At 45.4% G+C, this 21,595-nt stretch overlaps 1 protein-coding gene across 2 annotated transcripts in view; it reads left to right on the forward strand.

Moving 5' to 3' along the window:
- Nucleotides 1–4,223: 4,223 nt before the first annotated feature.
- The window catches only part of PPP4R3A (protein phosphatase 4 regulatory subunit 3A), a 547,019-nt gene continuing 529,647 nt past the window's right edge, over nucleotides 4,224–21,595 (forward strand). Inside the window, exon 1 of one of the 2 annotated variants that reach the window (XM_069637435.1) lies at nucleotides 4,224–4,762. In XM_069637435.1, the coding sequence (XP_069493536.1) occupies nucleotides 4,621–4,762 (142 nt within the window). In that variant the 5' untranslated portion in view covers nucleotides 4,224–4,620. The remainder of the gene's footprint in view (nucleotides 4,763–21,595) is intronic. The other variant, XM_069637437.1, reaches the window with a different exon arrangement.

The following is a 21,595-nucleotide window of genomic DNA, read 5'->3' on the forward strand; positions in this document are numbered from 1 at the left end:
AGACATTTGAACTCTAAGAGAACTATACATTTGGTTTACACACAACTTACCTCGGAGTCATTATTTGTCTGGAACTCTGCCAAATACCTTCGGATCAGTGAAGTAACTGAAGTTCTACGCACCCCTGCACTCCAAACGCAGGATGGAGAGTTCATCATTCCTAACTATAAGGTGAGACTTTATGAAGGGGAATACTAGAAGTTTTCAGGAAGATAGTGTTAGTGTTAACCCATCTACCACGGGTGGCTAATTCCCTTTACTGCTTCTAGGAAAATCCTCTTGCGGGCCAGGCAGACGAAACTGAGTGGGCAAGTGCAGTCGATCATCACTTTTCTATGAGTCACACTGGTGGAGACCGCAGCAGTCCAGCTTCGTTCGACGCCCCTGTGGAATCCAGGTGACCATGACAATTCATCCAGTGTTTCATGTCTCACTTTTGAAACCAGTACAACCCGGAACCTGAGTACTGAAATCACCAAAACCAATCATAGTCGACGGGGAACCTGAATTCGAAGTTAAGGATAACCTGGACTCAAAAATCATCAAATCAAAACTATTTTATCAAATAGACTGGAAAGGATATGGACCAAATGAAAGATCGTGGGAACCTAGCGAACACATTCATGCCCCACGGTTGTTGAAGAGGTTTCATCATAATCCCCCAAACAAACCGGGACCAATGGGAGAACCCACCGTTAGGGAGGCCTTGAGGGGGAGCGCTGTCATGGTTCGTGCTCAAAACCCCCTGGATCCAATGGGCCCACCCCAGTCACTGACTCCCATAAGGACTTATCAAGCCCCAAGGGAGTGTTCCAGAACCTCCTGGACTCAGTCCTGGCGCTGTTGGCACCAGGCTCATAAGATGGGTTAAATTGCATGGAACTACTTACTCGGTCTAGTGAGGCTGAGCCTTTCTGCTTACCCAGGGTGTGGCTGAGGGACTACTTTACCTGAAAGGAAGGGTGTGGTAAAGGGACTACTTTACCTGGAACTACTTGCAAGGCTATTTAAGCCACACCCTGCAGGCAGAACACGCTTTGCATTATTCTGCATTTCTGCAGCGTAACGCTCACTGTGTCTGTCCTGTCCTCGAACTGCTACAGCACGCTCGCCCTGAAATCCATCCATTGGTACCTGGAAGAAGGAAGACAAGAGAAAACGAAGTCAGTACAACAGCAAAGGCCTTACCTGCAGCATTCCATCCATCGGTTGCTCCTTCAGCCGTTCCCTGGACCTCTGCACCAGCTGAAGGGAAGGTATCCACTCAGGCATCTAATACTCACCCGCGGTCAGTATTCTTCCGGAACATCTTCGGAGCGGTTCTTCAATTCTTCATTCCGGAGCAGCGCTGCTTCTGCAAAGAAGGAAAAGAAACAGCAGGTTAGTCGTGCACAGAAGGGAAAACCGTTAATCAGACATTCAGCACCACACTCTTGCGCTTCTACTCACCTGAAGGAAACCTGCTCAGCATCTTAGGAAAAGTTGATCCTACATTCAAAATCCGCTCGAGACCGCGTCTGAAAGAAAAGACAAAAAAACACAGATCAAAAAAGGACTTCGGGGTGGGGGGGAAGACTTCAAACACCTATACCAAGCAACCTTTGGCATAGAGACTTACCTGTTTGACCCACCTCTCCAAGACTCGGCAACCGCTCACCGGATCAGTGAAGTAACTCGATCCAGGGAAAGACTGTGTTAGTGCGCCCCTGCTAGATTGCAGGACGGAGAGCCTACCTTACAAAACTCTAAGGTGAGATCAAAGAGGAGTAGGGCATCAGGTGGTTGAGGAGGTGGGTCCAATCCAACCCCACTCAGTAGCTAATATCTTATTCCGATTTTGCAAACGCCTCGTGGGGGTGATAACAAGGGACAAGCTGCAGCAAACATCATCAACTGCTCAATACCACGCCAGTGCAGACATCATTCGTGCAGCCACGTGCTACGCCCCCGTGTAGACCAGGTGAGCGTGACAATCTCGAAAACCTACGGATCGCAACTCGTTGCTAGATTTTTCAAGCTCCCATCCCAGGAGTCTCTGGGAAAACTTGCCCTTCGGCCACTTTCTGCGCTATAGACGCAATTGCTCGAGCACTCAGGAATATGACATACAGGCGAAGGTGCTTACTGATGGCCTCCTGGAACGAGGATATCCGAATAGAATAATTAAAAATGCTAGGAAATGTGCAAGGAACATCCCCCGGGAAATCAAACTGCAACAAAAGGTGCTTCCCGCAGGAGAGAAAACCATTACAGCGGTGTTCAGCTACTCCAACAAAATCAACCAGATCAAGAGGGAGATTGTGAAGCTGTGGCCCATCCTCAATGTTGGGCCCGTTATTTTACCTGTCCCACGTTTTGCAATGAAAAAGAGGAGAAATGTAAGGGACACACTGATACACTCGTATGCACCCACACATGAGGTTCGAGATCAAACGACCCTCTGGGACTCTACTCAGCCACTTGGACACACCCCTTGTGGAAAATGCAATGTATGCACATTGACTAAAATAACCAAGACCCTTGACCTTGGTCGTAGCACCCCATGGAGACAAAACTCATGGACGAATTGTAATTCGTCCAATGTAATCTACCTGATCAAGTGCCCATGTGATAAAAAATATATTGGCATGACCACCCGACCAATTAAAAAGCGTATACAAGAACATATGTCCTGTATATGGACAAAACGCGAAAAATGCTCCCATGGTGGAACATTTCTCGCGGAAAAAACATCAGGCCAACGATTTACAGTGGACTGTAATTGAGAAGGTAAAATGCCCCAGAAGAGGCGGGGATATGGCTAGTCTTTTACTCAAAAGAGAACAAAAGTGGGTCTTTCGGCTAAAAACAGACATGGGTTCAACGGACCGTGAGAACAAGGCAGAGCCCGTCGAAAAGAAACATACGCAAACCCACCAGGTGAATAGAAGAAATGAACTGAGATCCAAATATTTGTTTAAGTGGGGGGGAGATGTTGTGTCCTCTTTTGATTACTATCAGTATTGTTGCATGGGAGTCGAGTCCCATTTCTGTTGTTGTGTTTGTCATAGCTCTCAACCATTTGAGTCGCAAAAGCGGGTGAAAACACCCGATTTTGTTTTTGGCGGGTGAGAGGCCCATTGAAATGAATGGGCCTGCAGGAGGCTTGGCGGGTGAGTCCACACTTTACAAGGCGGGTGACACCCGCCAAAAGCGTGTGAGTTGAGAGCTATGGTTTGTTGTGGGCTGCGCCCCACTAGTAGAAGGAAGAGGCGTGGTTACCGCCTCGGGCGACAGTTTCGCGCCGATGATTAAAGAGATTAGAAGCCAAGCACCCGGCGCCCGCATATCATTTGCTGGATTCATTTATTTGCCTCATTGCATTGCAGCGCAAATCCGATTGCAGTCGGATCATAACAGAAGTCTGAGGGGGGGTTCGTCTTTGAAATGGCGTGGATGAAAGGGTCAGTTGAGAGTGTGCGGTTTGAGCCATGGATGCAGGGAGTGCGCCGAGCTGCATTACTTTTAAATAAACATACCTTCATCACAGAGTTGATTCCAAGTTACTACAGTTATCCCATAGAATTTTTTTTAAATTAAAATGATTGCTATTTTTCACATTCTACTGCTTAAAATAATTCACACCCCAATGCAATCCTATGGGAATATTAATTTCTGTCACTTTCTGTTTCGGACTCTCCGTCCTAGGTGCTTCTGAATGTGGCATGTATTTTATTATGATGGTTTAGAGTATCTAGGATAGATCACGTCAGACAGTAATTTTCTGTAGTCTGTTCAGGACCATATGTCAGGTGATGGTTTTTCGTGTGATGCCCTCGGGTTAGAGGTCACGTGATGAAACGCCCTTTTATGTCATCATTAACTAAATACTATTTTTGAAACTTCAAGAAGAATTCTACAAGTTTTTGGTGAGAAAATGTTGGCAAGTATGACACTATAGCAATGCTCGGCACAGCAACTCGTGCATTTGGTGTAATGTTCCCCTATATATCCCCACGTTTTTTGGTGTAATGGTCTCGTTTATATTCCTATATATGCGGAGATTGGTTGTCTCAGACCCCTAACCAGGCACATGGCATTATACAGTTTAGGGTAACGGCTCTGCCATTAGTATGGTTACAGCACGTGAAAAACACACCAAGGTCTACTTTCCACACGCCTGTGATGATGTAGAAGCGACTAGGATACTGTCTCTTTAAGCATCCTCGCGCAGGCCGTGCGGCGCTGCTTGGGAGACCCCGTGGCCGCGCCGCCGCTGTCTGTGCCGAGCTGAGCAGAGGAGGGAGCAGAGCGGGGGATCCAAGATGGCGGCTGTGTGACCGAGGCCGGCACCGAGCGGACACTGAGAACGGGCGGCGGGAGGGGGTGTCCGGGGCAAAGTACGGCCACTGCCCACACACTTAAGACACAGCCGCATAGCCCCGCAACGGAGACACCGAGCCGGCATCCCTGTGGCCCGGGGATCAGGGGCCTGCAGGCCGCGGGGGGAGTGCGACGAGGGAAGTCTACCTGAACGAAGGGTCAGAACATCTACCCGGTCTGTGTGCTGCTCCCCAAGGGGGGCTCTCACCCCCGCCCCAGGGCCTGGTGGCGCGGGGCCCGCGGCCTCTCTTCCCCAGGATGACGGACACCCGGCGTAGAGTGAAGGTCTACACTCTGAATGAGGAGCGGCAGTGGGACGACCGGGGCACCGGGCATGTGTCCTCATGTTATGTGGAACGGCTCAAGGGCATGTCCCTACTAGTGCGGGCTGAGAGCGACGGTGAGTACCGGAGGTGTTACTGGAGGTGGTGCTCGTGATACTGAGGGGAGTAGGTTTCCATGATAACGGGAAGACCTATCGGTGGCTGTGCGGACGTGACCTCGGAGAGGGATGCACTCCGAGAGGAGTTATTTGATTATACTATAGAATGGGCGATGCTGAGGACTGGGTTGATCATGATCCTTAAATGGCTTGGAGATGAGACACTAAGGTGGAGCTATTAAGACTAAAGAAGTTGCCTTAAGGGAAAGTGCGAGGGAAGGGAATTGTGATGCTGAGGTTCGGTGACCATTATCAAGTGAGCTTATCTCAGCTCATGCAGAGTAGTGGTGTTTGCATCTGTTGGGGAGTCCATTATTGAAGGTGGTTGTTGGATACGCTGTTCCAATGGACAATTGATGGTGATGATATTTGAGAAGCTGGGGGTTCTAGCCGCCTAACCTCGGGGCTGGTGATACTAGCGAGATATAGTCGATGTGCTGCGAAAGTTATACTCGGATGGATGAGTATGGCCCATGCTTTGAGCTCATTGAGTAGACACTGATACCTGATTCATCATGCCGTGGGCCTGGACGTGTGTGCCCTTGATGTTGAGCAGAGAAGTTATTTGCCGCTAAAACGGGGGTTGGTGTTTGCTTCTGATACCGTGAATGTCGATGATGGGACCGTGATACTGTGCTCGGATCCAATGCCCCTGGTAGGGTGTGGATGAATAATATTTTTTTATTTTATACTTGGTTTAACTGTTCTTTGCAGTTTTTACAAGTTTCATTTCATCTTTGGTTAACTGTCTTTGTTTCTTTTCTTTGATGAGGAGTCTCGTTATTTAGGGTCCTGTTTTATTCTTATTCACGTAAGTTCTCAATTAGTGTAGAAGTAAATAGATGAATAATATTCAAACCATGTATGTGGGATAAGACTTGTTAACGCTAATACCGGTTGTTGGTTGTGTGGCATGTTGTATGTTTATGATCCTCTGCATGGAGTAGGATTATGAGCTGTAGGTTGTACAACTACTGATGAGCGTACGGGTAATGCCCCATATATTTGACTGGACTTATTTAATACTATTCTTGTCACTGATCCTCTGCTGCCAGTGGGTTAGTACTGCACTGATAATGGACATGGGCTGCCAGTGGATAACATGTCCTTGTTGTTGGGTGTGGGGTATGCCTATTCTGTGTAGTGGGAGTAAATGTGCACCAGGTACCTCTGATTTAGGACAGTTGTTGGAGTGTGCATCAATGTTGCGTAAGTGGGCACATTTTGATGGGAACACATGTGTATATGTCCTTGATGGCAACACTTGCTCATGGGGTATGGGGGGGGGGCATACCCGCTAACCTTGTTCTTTTGGTGGTATAGATATATAAGCCTGAGATGAAGGTTCTTTGCTATTTGAGGAATGGGTCTTGTGCAGTTGATACTCTCATGCAGCTTTCCGGAAACCCATCAAAACCAGGCTCTTTGTATGACACTACATCTGTACCCTCCCCTCTGCTTCGTTTGCTCTGGATTAAACTTGCTGCTGTTGCCCTCTTAACTACCTATATGTAACTAAGTAACCTGTACCAAGTATGCTTGTTACTGGGCCGCATTCTTTGTAACACTGAATTAAGCCTACTTACGCTCCTGTAATAGCGCCTCGATGCCCGTGGGCTGTAGTGCACTCTTCAAATCCAATAAATACTGCGCTGTGGGAATGGGATGATGAATTAGCCTATGCTTCATATCCTGCGATGGGATGTGGCGATACCCCTGATATTCTGTGAGGTCTATACTGTTTGGAGTTTGTGATTTTGGTCTGGCGCAGGGATGCTTCTGATCAAGGTGTGCATGGTTAAATGTATCAAATTTTAATCTAGGTTTAAGTCACGTGCAACCTGGCACACACGCCAGTTCTCCACGTTTACCCAGCACACTATTTTGTACTCGCCAAGACTGCTCTTGGTGGCAAGGGCCAAGTTTGAGGCCTGTAGAAGGGTATGTCCCTGATGAGGGATGGGGGAGTGTATTCCTTCAACACCGGAAGGGAAGGTGGTGGTGTGTTTTTGTGAGGTGGAATGGGGTTAACCCAGAGTCTATGGGGAGGGGGGGCGCTGTTTAGGTGGCTATATGCCCGTGATACAGTGAGTGGAGAAAATGGATGTCCCTTTTTAAAGGTAAGGAGCTCCAGGCAGTCTGACCCTTGTCAATGGGGAAGGCCCATATATTTAGAAGTTTGGGTGGGGGCATAGGCCCGTGATACTTTACGAGATGGGAGCTTATGCACGTACCTCTGGGAAGAGAATGGTGTATGCCCATATTACACTATGGGTGTTGCGGCAAGTGTTCTTGGTACTATGCTAGAAAACAAACATTGTACCTCAACGCTTTTGGAGACTGCTCTGTAGGGAAGAGTTGAACTGCACAATTCTTGGTATTCACAGACCTTACATTCTAATAAATGTCTCCTTCAAAAATTGGGCTTTACTTGACGGATTTCGAAAGATACGTTTAATTCGAACGTTTGAACTTTTCTTAGAAAGAAACGGTGTAATAAAAAATTTCAAACTCTGATTACTATTTCAAGTTCGTGTCGTATGTTGACAGTTGATTCAGAGCAGCCAAAACATTTATCGAATGTAACTAGGTACATCTATTGATGTGACCAGTCTAATTATATATTCATGGTTAAGTTGCTAAACCCATAGGAAGAGCACTTTTTGGGCGGCTTAGAACTTCGCTGCCCCTGGACGAATCCTCACCAAACTTTTCAAAAAAAAGTATATGGCCCGCTCTGAATTTTCTTGCAAAGTTTGGTGAGGTTTCGTCAAGTGGGAGCCAAAGGGGGGGGGGGTCCCACATTTTTTTTCCATAGTCTGGATGGAGAAAAACTTTGCTCACGCCTACAGCCCAAACCGCAGGGCAGATTTTCACCAAATTTGCGACAGGAGCCGCGGCTTGGCCACAAAAGCATGCTTCTGTACATTTGGTGGAAATCCATCCAGTAGGTTTTTTTTTTTTTGTTTAAAACTACCAAAAAGTAGGCACAAAAAATTTGTGATATCTGAGTTTGGTCCGCTGACCCATTTCCCTGTTCTGTCCGCGGCTAGCAACGCGGTGTCCGCGGACATCGGATGCTAATTGGATGATAAGCGTGATGTGCATCAGATTTTTGGAAACGCCTGCCATCTTGGATCCGCGGACCGCGGACATCGCAGTAAAAACATATAAAAAAAAAACAACATTGCACTTGTCAAACTTCTCAAATAATCTCTGGGGAGGTGAGGGGTGATGAGGATGTGATGGGATATGGCTGCAAGAAGCAAAAAAAAACGGCTTTTTTTCACTGTATAAGTCTGCGAACAGTCCTGTGAAGTTCGCAGACACCTCTGCATTACATGGTTGGTGAAAAGCAGTTATTGGATGGCTTATAACTTTGGCGCCACTTAATGAAACTGCATGAAATTTTGCAATTCTATTCTTGACATGATTCCGAATGAGCTTGCAAAATTTTGGGATTCTGTCAAGAGGGGGCAAAATTAGACGGATGGTCCCAAAATATTGTAAAGGCTTATAAATGTAGTGCCATTTGACGAATCTACACAAAGATTTTGCAAAAAAGATTATAGAGCTAGATATAAATGTTTTTGTAAAGTCTGAATGGATTTTGTCAAGTGGGGGCTAAGTTATGACTATTGTATGTGCATAAATTTGACACTTTTGAAAAAATAAAACCTGGGTGGATTTCCAGGAAACTTTTGTAAGAAGCATTGGCAAGGACCTTAAAAGCATGGTTTTGCAAATGTGCCCGTGTTTATTTTTTGACAAGTGCCATAATGTAGGTACAAAAAATACTGATATACCTTTGGTGACAGAGGTGTAGCCTGTGGCCAAGGGAAGTGGCCACATTGTCTGGGTCATGGAATAAGGTCATGATGAGGACCATCCGGCTACTGACCCTGACCACGAGGGACAACATATGGGGGTTAACGAGACCAAGTTATTCGAAAGTGGGATATCTTTGAAAGGGAAGAAACATGTGCTTGTGGTAATATGGTCATAGGGTTCTCTCTTCGCCTTCTGCAGGCTGCCATGGAAAGCGAAGAGGGGCTCTGTATGGAACCCCTCCTTAGCTTATCATAACTGGCGAATTTCTGAGTTTTTCGGTTTTACTTTTAACCAAAATGTCCCTTTAACAAAGGTTTTCAATGAATTTCATAGGTTTTTATTAGTGCAATTTAACCATAATGTTCCTTTTTAACAAAGTTTTTTTCATATATTTATATATCCACAAAAACGGAGGAAAGAAAACCGCACTCCCAATGAGGCACCCACCATCTCCATAGCTCAGTCAAAGCAGAAATTGGAAACTCGGATCAAAAAAATAGAAGCACGTTTATTTAATTAGATAAATGTTTAGCATACACATAACCCCTCCCTTCCCTCTTTCTCACCCTCCCTCCTTTTTCTTTTCACCCTGATCATCTCCCTCCCCTCCCCGTTCTCACCCTTTTATGCCATCCGATTAACTCCTCCCCTCTCTCCCTCTCAGTTCTACTGCACTACTCTCCCCCCTCCATTCAGTTTAATTGCTCTACTTACTGTTTTGTTGGACTGATTGGTAATTGTAAATTGCTTCTATTGTTACTGTAATGTTATATGCATCCTGTTAAAATGTGCAGCGCTTTGGAGTAAAGCGCTATATTTTTTTTTTTTTTTTTTTTTAATTTGGTTCAACTGTTTTCACAGTTTTTACAAATGGTGCAACCCGAAGAATTCTGTTCTGTTTCATTGCGCTTCTGTGCTTAGACAGTTAAAAATGTACTTTCCCAATTACTGTCAGATTGGATCTTCTTTTTTCAGGTTTATATTCTGAAAGAACTGGCCGACTGCAATTACTGATTTTACATTTCCACCTGACATCAGGATGTTCCACCAATATTCTTCCTCCCCGCATCTGCTGGTTTTCGATAAATGGCCCATATGTGTCATTCTTTTAGCCGCTAGTTCCGGGCATGACAGCAGGAGATGCCTCAAGGTTTCAATTGTTTCGGGTTTATTGCAGAATCTACAGAGGTTGTTAGCAGCAGAGCCTCTGATGAATAGGATTTCTTTCGTGTGTAGGAGATTCAGCCTGGCCCTTAGAAATGTGTTTCTAATTTGCTTACTCGGTCCTTGTAGTAAATAGCTCATGGGTTCATTTTGTTTTTGATAATTGACTGGTAGGTCCGCAGCCAGTTTGTATTTAGCGGCCTCTTCCAGCGTTTTAATCCAGTCCATTTGTTTGAATTTTTTTACTGTTTTAGCGGGGTTGTTTTCCAATTCTTCCCATGAGCTTCCAATTTCCTCGAGGGTTTCCATGTTTCTTTGCTCCCAAGAGGCTAGGGTGTTGTTCTCTCCTGTTTTAAGTTCTTCCTTTATAACCTTGAAGATCTTCTCAGGGGATAGTCTAATTTTCCGATTCAGCATTAAGATGTTTAACTTGACTCTTCCTTTTAGGGAGATGACGTTGATTTCTCTGCGAATAGATGCCATCGGAGTGGAGTTTGGGAGCGTTAGAATTTTCCTCCAAAATAAGCCTTCCAGCTTCTGCCAGGTCCGCTCTGGGATCATGGGCATCGCTTCTGCACCATAAGTAATGGCGGGTACCGCTTTCGCTGTGTAGAAGTTCAGCACTGGTTTCAGTGAGAATTTTCCGTATTTTTTGTCCATGAGTCGAGCTTGTGTTATCATAATTTTCGTCTTGGCAATCAAGGATTCCTGCATGGGGGTTTCAAAGCGATTTGCGCTTATCGTCACTCCCAGGTATCGGAATGATTTTACTTTCTCTAGTTTCTCTCCGGCCAAGAACCATTTAGATTTTTCTTTTTGTGTTGTGGGTTTTTCCAAAGTCATTATTTTTGTTTTTGATGAGTTTAGAATCAGATCGTTGGCCTCAAGATATTCTGCGAGCGAAGTAAGTTTGCGTTGTAACCCTATGGCAGTTTGATCCAGTAGTAAGATATCGTCGGCATAGAGTAGTCTGCCAACCGTTTCCTCTCCAATTCTAGGCGGAAATGTTCTGATAGTGGGGTCCCAGTTTTGATAATCTCCGATGAACGCATTGTACAGTGCGGGGGCCAGTGGGCAGCCTTGTTTTACGCCTCTGTGAGTGGTGATCTCCTCTGAAAGTTGGCCTTTTCCATTGAGTCTGACCCTCATGGATGTTCCGGAGTACAGCTCCATGATTGGGTTCAGGATTGCTGTCGGGCAGTTCCCTTTCCTCAGTTTTGTCCATAGACACTCTCTATTGACCGTGTCAAATGCATGAGAGAGGTCTATGAATGCCAGGTGTATCTTTGGACGTCCCTCTAGCACCTTGGCTTTCAATACACTGAGTAGCATTATGTTAGCCAGTGTTCCGATATTTTTTACAAATCCTGTCTGAAAGTCGTCGTGTAATTCGGAAGTGGCAGCCCAGTTCTTAAATTTGTCTAGAAGAAACGCTCCGAACAGTTTCCCAATGGTGTCCAGTAAGGCTATTGGGCGGTAGTTTGCTGGGTTGCCTTTATCGCCTTTCTTGAAGATTGGGACCACGTTTGCTGATTTCCAAGATTTCGGGATGGATTGGGTGTCCGCGCATTTTTGGAATATTCGGGATATGAGAGCGCCCCATACTTCGGTGTTCATTTTGAGATCCACGTTGGAGATTCCATCTGGTCCAGGTGCCCGGGAGTTGTTCAGTTTCCTTATTTTTTCACAGATTTCCTTTTCATCTATTCCAATGTCCCATCGATTTTTTTTGGGGCCGTATTAATTCTTGGGTGTTACCCTTTGGTGGGGCGAACATGTCCGAGAAAAAGGATCTCCAGTGATTCTCTCCAATTGAGTTTGCTAAGGCCTCGTTTGAGTTAGTTCCTTTCGGGTTGATCAAGGCCCAGAAAGTTTTAGATTGTTTCCCACTTAGAGTCTTTAGCATGGTCTCAGAGTCTTCCTGGTACAAAATGGCACGGTGAGACTTAAGCCAATTTTTGTAAGACTTTTTCGCAGATACTGCAGCCTCCTCTGTTTGTTTTGAGGGGCAAGATTTCGCTTTACGTAAGATTCTTCTCATTTCCCTTCTTTTCTCCACCAATGGTTTATTATGTGTATGATTTGTCTTTTTGACTGAAGATTGAGCTTTCCTTTGATGTTGGTAGGGGATCAACAGGGGATAATAGTCAGGTGTGTTTGCTTCCCCTGGCACAGCAATTGTTCTTTCGTAGGTCCTTGTAATGGTTCTTATTGCTTCATCAGAGAGTCTTAGTCTGGTCCCTGCATCATTAGTGAGAATTGAGGTGATCATTTCCTGTCGGTTTGCCTCCGAATTCCGTTCTGGAGCTGACCATGAGGCCATCAGGAGGTTGTGATCACTGTTTTGAGTTCTTATAACTTCGTATGCAGCTATCATTGCGAGCAGATTTCTGGATACATATATGTGATCCAGAGAGGCCTTGCGGGAGCCTTGTTCCCAAGTTGGAATGTAGTTTGGTGTAGGAGAGGTCAAATAATGGAGGTTATGGAGGTCTAGTGCGTCCATGAGCGATTCCCATCCTTTACCTCTCAAGTCTGATTCTCGAGTTGTCGAGTAGACAGTAGGTGCCAATGCGGATTGTAAATCGCGATTCGATGTAGTTGGGCCAATATTAGGTAATGTCAAGTTTAAGTCTCCGCATACTATGATGTGATCTATTGTCATAGTGTTAAGGCATGTTTCTATCGTTTGGCCGATGATTTCAAGAAGGGCTGTTGCTTTCACGACTTTAGGGTTCCAGTATGTGTTTATCACTAGGTACGATACTGGTTTTTTCCTGTTCTCCCACTCTCCTGGCTTCTGCTCTGATACCAAGGACGCCAGAATTGACATATTAGCTGTAATTGTTTGTTTAAGTTGTAGGCCACTGCAAATTCTGACTGCTGTTAAGAGGCCTGAGGAGGGCCTGCCCAACGCTCCTTGTGTGGCTGGGAAGAAGTCGATTTCGAAGCCGTCTATTGTTGGCTTCCTGAGGAGCCACGTCTCCTGTAAACAAAGAAGGTCGAAGGTCCCCAGTTGTACATCTGAGTTGAGTGTCAAGTGAGCGAATCCTCTTGTGTTCCACGACCCCATTTTAAGTTTGCTTGCAGTCTGGTGAGGATTACCGGTTTCTTCCTTGACTCCCGTCGTGGACGCTTGTGGCTATCTTCTTGTTTCTGTGAAGAGTCTTTCCGGCGTCCAGGACCTTCTTTTTTTTTCCAGATCTTGCCGATAGAGTCGTGAATGGGTGTGTAGATCGCTTGACCGGTTTCTGGGGTGAGCTAGGTCCTTTGATGACTTCCAGTTCTGCGGGGGGGCCCTTCGGGGCTCGATCTGAGCCCGTGTTACTCTGTTTTTCGTTGTGTTTGCTCCTGGTGCTACTCGGAGCGCTTTTGTGCCATTGTTGGATATTAGTTGGAGTACGCTGTGATTCCCAACTATCTCTGGAGATGCGGGTTCTTCTCGTCTTGGGTGCCCTTCCTTGCTGTTTACTGAGTGGGCTCAGTTCTTCGTGGCCCCCTGTTCTGGTTTCCTCGAGGTTATTATAAGGTCTATAATGTGAGACCCGATGTCGTGTGGGTTCGTCTTGATTAGCATCAGGTGTCTTCCTTTCGCTCCAGACTAAAGTTTTTGTTCCTGAGTGGAAATTGGGAGAAGCACGACGTGAGGCTCGGTCTCTTGGAGGAGAGACTATCTTGTATCGGAACATACGGTCTCTGGTGATTGTAAGGTCTCTGTCCTTTAGTCCTCTCTGTGTATTGTTAAGGATCTCCCTGTCGCTGTGTAATTCTTCCATGTAGTAGCCTAGTTCTTTAAGGGCTCTGGCCTCTTCCTTGAGTTTGAGTCTCGTGCTAGCAGAAGATATGTGGATGTACACTCTGTCTATGCTGTGGGGGCTCGAGAATTCGATGACGTCTAGACAGTCTGATGTTACTGATCTAAGAGCCGGGACTTGATGAAATAAGTCCAGTATAGCGGTTCTGTTTAGAACCTGGTTGTGCTTAGCTTTACAATTCGGCTGCAGGAAGAAGGAGCGAGTTGCCGTTGTTCTGTTATTTCTCATTAAGCAGGAGCGTTTCCATTCTCTTTCGCGGGGTCACCTTAGTGCTTTCCCTTTTTTGGCTGCGTTCTCTGGAGTCTCTTTTTTGTGTCAAGTGCACTCTAGTTTTCCACCTATTGGGAGTGGGCTTGTGTTTCCCGGTGGAGTCTTCCTCCCATTTTTTGCGGCTTAATGGATGTTTTTGTTTGGTCTCTGCCGAAGACACGTCTTCCACCCTGTGTGGTGCTGAGGGTTTAGGCTCCCACTGTCTGATTTTCTTTGGAGGTGTATCTTTATCCTGGCTTCGTTTAAAAGACACCATTTTTCTTTTGGCTCCCCGATTGTTGTCTAGGTTTGGATCTTTGTCCCGCCATTGCGACGCAAGTTCCAAAGCGTCTTCCATTAGATCGCTTTCAGTGGAGGTGGGAGATCTGTTGATGTTTTGGCTGTCACTATTTTGCTGGCTGGATTTTGAGGTCAGTGGTTTGGTGCAAATTTTGATATATTTTCTATCTGACGATGGTGAGGATTTTTTCGGGGTCTGAGATTTGGCCGTGGCCGATTTAGGAAGGGTAGGTGGACCGCTTTTAACTTTCTTTGTTGGAGCCAGAAGCATGGATGGGTCTTCCGAGAAAGCTCTAAGGTCTTGTTCTTTCTCGTTGACGATGCAACCATTAGTTTTTTTTGTTATGCTCTTGCTCGATTGAAGTTTGGAAAATTTAAGAGTGCTTTGGTTTCCGTTGCTGTGGCCTTCCTGTGGTTTCTTTGTAGGCTCGAGATTGAGACTTAGGAGGGGTGTTTTTATGCTCCATTTGCCCGGGGCCGTCAACACTGCTGGGGTGTTGACGTGATCCTCCGAACTAGAGTTGGCCATCTTTTCGCCAGTGCCTGCTTTAAAGTAGAATGTTTTCTCCGACAAGAAGTCCGTCTGAGACTGAGCTGCTTTCGTTTCTCGGTGATGTTGGTCCTTTGTTTGAGTGCAGGCATGTTTTCCAGTCTTCCTGTTTTCAATTTTTGAAGTGATGAATCCCTCTAGAAACGTGAGTTTAGTCTGTGTCAATGCCGCCAGTGATGCTTGGTCCTTTACAGAATCATTCAATGATTCATATAGTTTTGTAAATGGGGCTAGAGCTATAGTGATAGCTGACATTATCGTCATTAAGTCTGGTTTTTTGTTTGGTGTATCTTTTGTTGAGTTTCCCACAGTGTCGCTTTGTCTCCTATTCTTTGGCTGTGGGCTGGGCATACATGGTTTAAAGGTTTGAGTTTCCGATTGTCGCCTGATCATAGGCGTTTTGAGCGTTATCGAGTGCTCTGGATGAGCTATAGCTTGTGTTTGCTTACATGGCAAGGGTTGCATTGTAGGTCTCGTTAGGTTAGAGTTTGTTGGGTCTGAGTTCCTAGGTGGCGAACTGAGACTGTCTGATTTGGCCACTAAGGGTGTGGCTTCTGCCACCCCTCCGTGTAAAGGGTTTTCTTTGGGTAAATTTACCTTGTTGGAGTTGTATAATGGGACAGAAGACTGTGCGGGAGTCTCTGTTGATATAAGTTCCATGGGCTTCGCTGGTGGTTTCCCAAAGTGCCATCTTTTGTTGATGCTCTGCTGAGGACTCGAGGTATTGGGGTTCGGGTGGTGTGCGTTGAAAGTAAGTCTCATTGGGATAGCGGGAGAGTTGAGGTGAAGTGATTCTTCTAGGGACCCCTCCAGAAGGTCTGCGTCTGAGATCTCACTTTTCTCAATCTGATTTCTTTTTCCTTGTTTACTGAAGAATTTGTCCAGGGTGCCCACTAAGGGCTTCGTGGCATCTTTTCTCCGCTTAGTGGTAGCTAACTGCTGGTAATTCTTAATTGTCTTAGGTAAAAAGGGGTTTGTTTTGTTTGTGTTTCCTGAGGTAAGTCTGTCTTCCTTTTCCAGCGCTTGTTTGTTCTCCTTTGGAATTGGGTCTTTGAGCGGCTTTTTGTCGATAATAAGTGAAGGGACCTTCTTGGGGAACTCCATTGGCGCTGTCTTTGAGGTATCTGGTAAAAGCGCTGAGTTTTGGTTTAACATAGGGTCGTTTTCTGAGTCCTCTATTAATGAGCAGGAACAGTCGTCCGACCAGACTGTTTCCAAGTTTCCCAAGCTGGAGGGAGGGCTAACTAAGTCCTCTCTTGCTATTATAGGGTGGATCTCCAGTTCGATTTTGATTTTATTGGATCCGTCGTGAGGTGCATTTTTGTTAAGCACATTTTTGGGGTCAGATCTCTTGACAGACTCGGGTGTAATGGGGTGCTCACAGGTCTTGGATGAATCTAATGGCGCCGCTAGATCTGACACAGCGCGTCCTCCCTCGTATCTGGGGCTCTGCGTTCTCAAGCCCGCTCCTATGGAGCCGGACCGCGCCGGGGAGCTCACGCCCGCTGCCCCTTCGCTGGCGTCTCCTGAATCAGGGTGACCGCCTATTGAGCTGTTCACCCCAACTGGAGAGACTTCGCCATCTACCGCTGTCTCCTTGGAAAGTGCATCGCCTCCGAGGCTTTCCTGCAGCGGGGAAGTCTGTTCACATCTCGCCGGTAGAGCCAACGTGTCCGCCCCTGCAGAGATCGATGAAGGTCGATCCGGCGTGTCCGAGCCATTGGATAGATGCAGGTCGGACTTTCTAGGTGGGCGATCCACTCTATCTTCCCTTTTGCCAGACGCTGCAGTTGACGGTCGAGCCGACGCTCCCAAACCGTCCTTCGTTATTGTGGCGTCTTGGTGCGGCTGGGTTGTTTCCGCGGTCTCCTTGCCCCGCTCGTTATCTTCTGTCGGTCGGGCATGGCCCGCATCCAGGCCGTCCCGGGACGGGCTGTGTACTGGTGCTGTGGAGTTCGCGCCCTCCACGACTCTGTTTTGATCCTCCGTGCTTAGCGCTCGAGTCGCTAATTCCTGGTCCCTCGAGGCTTGTGGGAGGGCTGTGCGAGAATTGAGAGCAGCCTCCTGTGACCCCCCCTGTTCCTCCAGACCTGGCGGACGAGCGGACACTCCCAGACCCCCCAGGAGTTGGGGGGCGGCCCAGGACTGCCTGTCATTCTCCGTCAGGGCGTCCCCCTGCAGCGCCGTCGCTGTGTAACGAGCCGGTCTTTCCGAGTGGAACTCTGCTGCTTGCAGGTGCGCCTGCGGAGTGGCGGGCAAGCTGAAGGCCTCCAGTGGCCCTCGAAATCCTTGACTTTGTAGGTTTGTCGAGGGTTCAGGCTTCTGTTGGGGCGAGATTGGCGGCCGCGCGTCTTGTGTTTTCTTGCTTCTTGGGAAGTGTTTATGAGGGCTACGGTGCTCAAGCCCGCTATCTTCACTACGGGTTCTCTGGCTTCTTAGCCAGTGTGTTTCAAATTCTGAAACGTGTGCCGCTCGGTTCATCTTGTCCGAGTGTAAGAGCCGCCCCTGGCGGTCCTGGCTCGGACTGCCACAGACTGCCTTGACTCTGCAGCCTCGACTCCGCGGCCCGCTCCGCGGTAGGGTTGATGTCTTGTAGACACGCTATATAAACATAATAAATACAATAACAAACAGCGCAGGACGCCATGCGGTAATCCTGAAACGCACCGCGTTTCGCGCTTCCCTGAGCACCTGGTCGCGTATGGAGAACGAGACTTGCAGACCCAATAAAACTAGAGGCATAGTCCCTTCACTGTTTCACCTGTATTCACTAGAAGGTTGTTCTATATGTAGTAGCCGTGGCGGCCATCTTAGAATGGACACATATCGCACTCTGCAAAGCAGGACCTCGCGTGGAACACCCAAAACAATGGGGAAAATGCCAACGAGGTACATGTCAATAATGGAAATATGAGAGACCCCCTAAGTGGGGAATATAAACAGAACAAAAATAATGAGAAATAAACCACCCAAAATGGCTAGCCACGGGTACCACATGAATAGAATCCATTCAAGAGTAAATACCTTATTGACTCATATCATAAAGCCCATAAAATAATCGCATGATAACAAAGATGAAACAGTATTTGCACTTGCATATGGACCCAATGAAATATTCATGCTGCAAAGCATAGCACTACACGGGTGATACCCATTATTAAAATGCATACATGATACTGAATCAATGAGTATAAAGATACACATAGGTTAGGATTACAGGCAAAGTGCAAAAAAGCTAAACCATTCAACAAAGCTCTTTCATAAGGTGCTAGTACAGTTGCAATCTGTAATGCAGATGCAATAGCATATAGTTGGAGGATAAAGTGTGAATGCAATCGTAAACAATTATCTCAATTTAAAGTGCATGTGCAATAGTATACCAATGAATCCTTGGTATATCCTAGGTCCGATACTAGAGAGCAGACACTATTAGTAGTCAAAGACTGTATGCTAAAGTGTAAATGCAATCATCCTGCCACACTGTGGTCGATACATATAGGTATATATGAAACAGTACTGCACATAAAGTGCAACAATACCCAAGCACTATAAAGAGCCTGGTTGGTAAGTGCTAATGCAAGTATGCCAGCACATTTTTAGATTAGTAGTACAGATGTAGTGGCCTATGTTTTAGTTGAGAAGTACTGGTGCTGTCATCCAGGTTAGACTCCTGGTTGCCTTATACTTTAGACTATATATATATACAGTGATGTAATCATAAATCCTTATTACATCTAGAGTAACAATGGAATCGGGACCATCATGAAATTGATGGAGATAACAGCAGACTAGTAATGCAAATGCAGTAATGATACCAGCAAGATATGTTCAGGTGTAGGGCCAACTTGCAATGTTCTTATTCAACCATGTGAAGAGTAACGGTGAGAGTGAAGGAACAATACAAGAGGAGTCAAAATAAACTTAATCCTGCAGTTAATAGCCATAAACGTTCCCCAGAGGTCTAAAGAGAAAAAACAGCCAAAGATCAGAAGAATAAGATCTGTTAAGGAAAACAAAATGTAAAATGCCAGGCCAGGGACATTCACTATAAATACCAAATGGATGTACACAAGTATCAAAGAGAAAGATATTGTAGCCCCAAGGAATAATGGTAAGGGAGGAGCTGAAAATATCATGTTCTCATAAGTGTGCAGCTCCTGATCCACATTGTGGCCATTGGGATGTTTTGTGCCAAAATCTAAGATGAACATCGTTTCCAGTTGCCGTAGATTCAAAGTTCGATCTCCACCTCTTTGGTGAATAGGGACATGAGCCACTGCAAAAAAAGTTAGTGAGTCATTTTCATGTTCTTGCTTAAAGTGTTTGGCCATCAGGTACGGAGGATCAGAATTTTTGATGGCTCTTGGGTGCTGAAGAATCCTGAGTTTCAATTTACATGTAGTACTCCTAGCGTACCACTTCATGCAAGGACATGAAAGAACATACACAACAAATGCAGTGTCACAGTTAATGGAATGTTTGATCTCAAATTTACGATCCGTAACGGATGCATAAAACTTTTCTGTACCGTGGTATGTGCACAAACCTTACATTTTGAACATTTAGTAAACCCTATCGGGAAATCAGAAAGCCAGTTGGTAACAGAAGAGCTCTTTTCCATAGGAGGCAAGGCTGGAAACCAGTCTGTCCCTTAGTGATGATACTCGCTTATAGGTCAGTGTTGGATGTTTAATATAGGGCAAAGATCCTTGTCCAGGGTAAGGATACACCAGAGTGTCTCAATGATTTTGCGGACATCATGTGAAGCATTATCAAATGAAACGATGAGCCGAGGATCATCGTTCTTGATAGGTTTGTTAATCCTGGTGCCATGCAAGAGTGTGTCCCTTGAAAGTACACGTGCCCTCAAAAAGGCCATTTCAATAGTTTTTATCATAGCCGTGTTGTAAGAAATCTGCAGCTGCCGTAGCACAGCAGCGATCATACTGTGAAATATGTGTAATTACGGTGAAAGCAAATAAATTTGCCATAGGAATGCTTTTCTTACATGAGGGCGGATGGCAAACTGTAGCATGTAAAGGGAGACCTGTATTCAGAGATTTTTTGTACAATGACGTATGAATACCTGAAGTATCAAGCATCACCACATCATCAAGATGTACAATTTCTTTATAACTAGGACATTCTGTAAATCTGAGGTTAACAATATTAGTATTGATGCGTTCCACAAATGACAACCAGTCATTTTCGGTGCCCTTCCAATTTATAAAGATGTCATCGATGTATCGCCACCAAGAAATAATCTGTGTTGTAAAACTCAACAAAAGTAAATCGGGTAAGAAAGTTGCCTCCCACCACCCCATAGTCAAATTAGCTTTAGCTAGGGCAAAGGTACTGCCCATAGCAGTACCCCTTACTTCACGAAAAAAAAAACTTCAAATAAAAAGACATTGTTAGTCAAACAAGAGTAACATGACCAAAATCATATGTCCCAAAAGGTTGAGTGATCGGGTGTCCAAAAAATATTTGCAGGCTGCCAATTCAACATTGTGATCAATAGAGGTGTATAAAGAGACCACATCAAGTGTTGCCAAAATAAAGCCTTCCTCCCAAGATATATCTGTGATGTTTAAAAAAATCCTTGCTATCCCGCAGGTACGATGGAAGAACTGAAACAAGTGGAAATAAAGTTTCGTCAAATTGTGCCAGGTGTTTCTAATAGAGAGCCACACAAAGTAACTATAGGCCTGCCTGGAGGATGGGTAAGAGATTTGTGTGTTTGGCAAAAGGTAAATATTGGGTATGATGTGACTAGAAGGGACAAGGAATTTAGCCAGATCATCCTCAATTACACCCTTTTCCGCCCACTTGGTACGCAGAGATGTGAGTTCAGATTGTATTTGTACAAACATATTTTTTGACAGCTTAGAATAGCAACAGCGGCCCCGAAGTTGATGATTGGCTTTGGCAACATAGTTCACCCCGTCTTGAATTACAATGTTGGAGCCTTTATCGGCCGGTTTGATGACAATACTGGGTAGATTTTGTAATTCACTCATAGCTGAGCGTTGTGAGGTAGTCAAATTCTGTTTGATATATTAGATTTCTTGCGCAATTTCCACAGATCAGTGACGCAGGGATCATTGAAAGCCTCAATACAGCCCCCTACAGAAAACTGAGGATTAAATCTGGATTTGTTTTTGAGTTTTGTGCGAACATCCCAATAGTAGCGGGGTCAAATGAGTCATGATCTTTGCAGGCCAAATCAATCAATGAAGGAATATCGGAGATGTGAAGTTCAGTATGGCCAGTTCGTAATGTAGAAGGTTTGGCCACTGTAGGATTAATGGGGAAACAACTTTAATCTCATCTTGCGAAGAAATTTGTCAAAATCAAGGCGTGACTGGACATAGTCGAAGGCCCAATGAGAGTAGCGATAGTTGCCACCCCGTAAGCACATGGAAAGAAATGTTAATTTGATGGATCTTTATGGCATCTGTTGTTTATCTATATATAATTATAGATATATAATCTGACTTGATGTGTTCTACATTTTTTTAATTTTATTTCTCTTTACCATCCTTAGAATTTTCCACACTGGTTTCAGGACTGAAACATCTTTTTCTGCCGATTTTAGTTTTTGTTAAATTGATAAGTATTTAATCTCAGGTGGCATTGGAACCTTCGTATGATATGACATTCATTTTTAGCAGTACCTTTCCAGAACACTCAAAATGGGCATTAACTATGCCATTATTGGCAAAAAAACAGGTTGGATCGGTAGGTTTTGAACTTTTCTCGGTCAGTAGTGACTTTTTTTAGGGACATTACTAGAAAAGGCTGTGGCCTTGTATTTTGTGATCACATTGGGGGCCCCTGAAAAGCCCCTCAGTCAGTCGGGTATAAGGTGTAATTATGGTA

Source organism: Ambystoma mexicanum, chromosome 14 (assembly GCF_040938575.1).
Source record: "Ambystoma mexicanum isolate Mex_15411 chromosome 14, UKY_AmexF1_1, whole genome shotgun sequence".
Lineage (NCBI taxonomy): Eukaryota > Metazoa > Chordata > Amphibia > Caudata > Ambystomatidae > Ambystoma > Ambystoma mexicanum.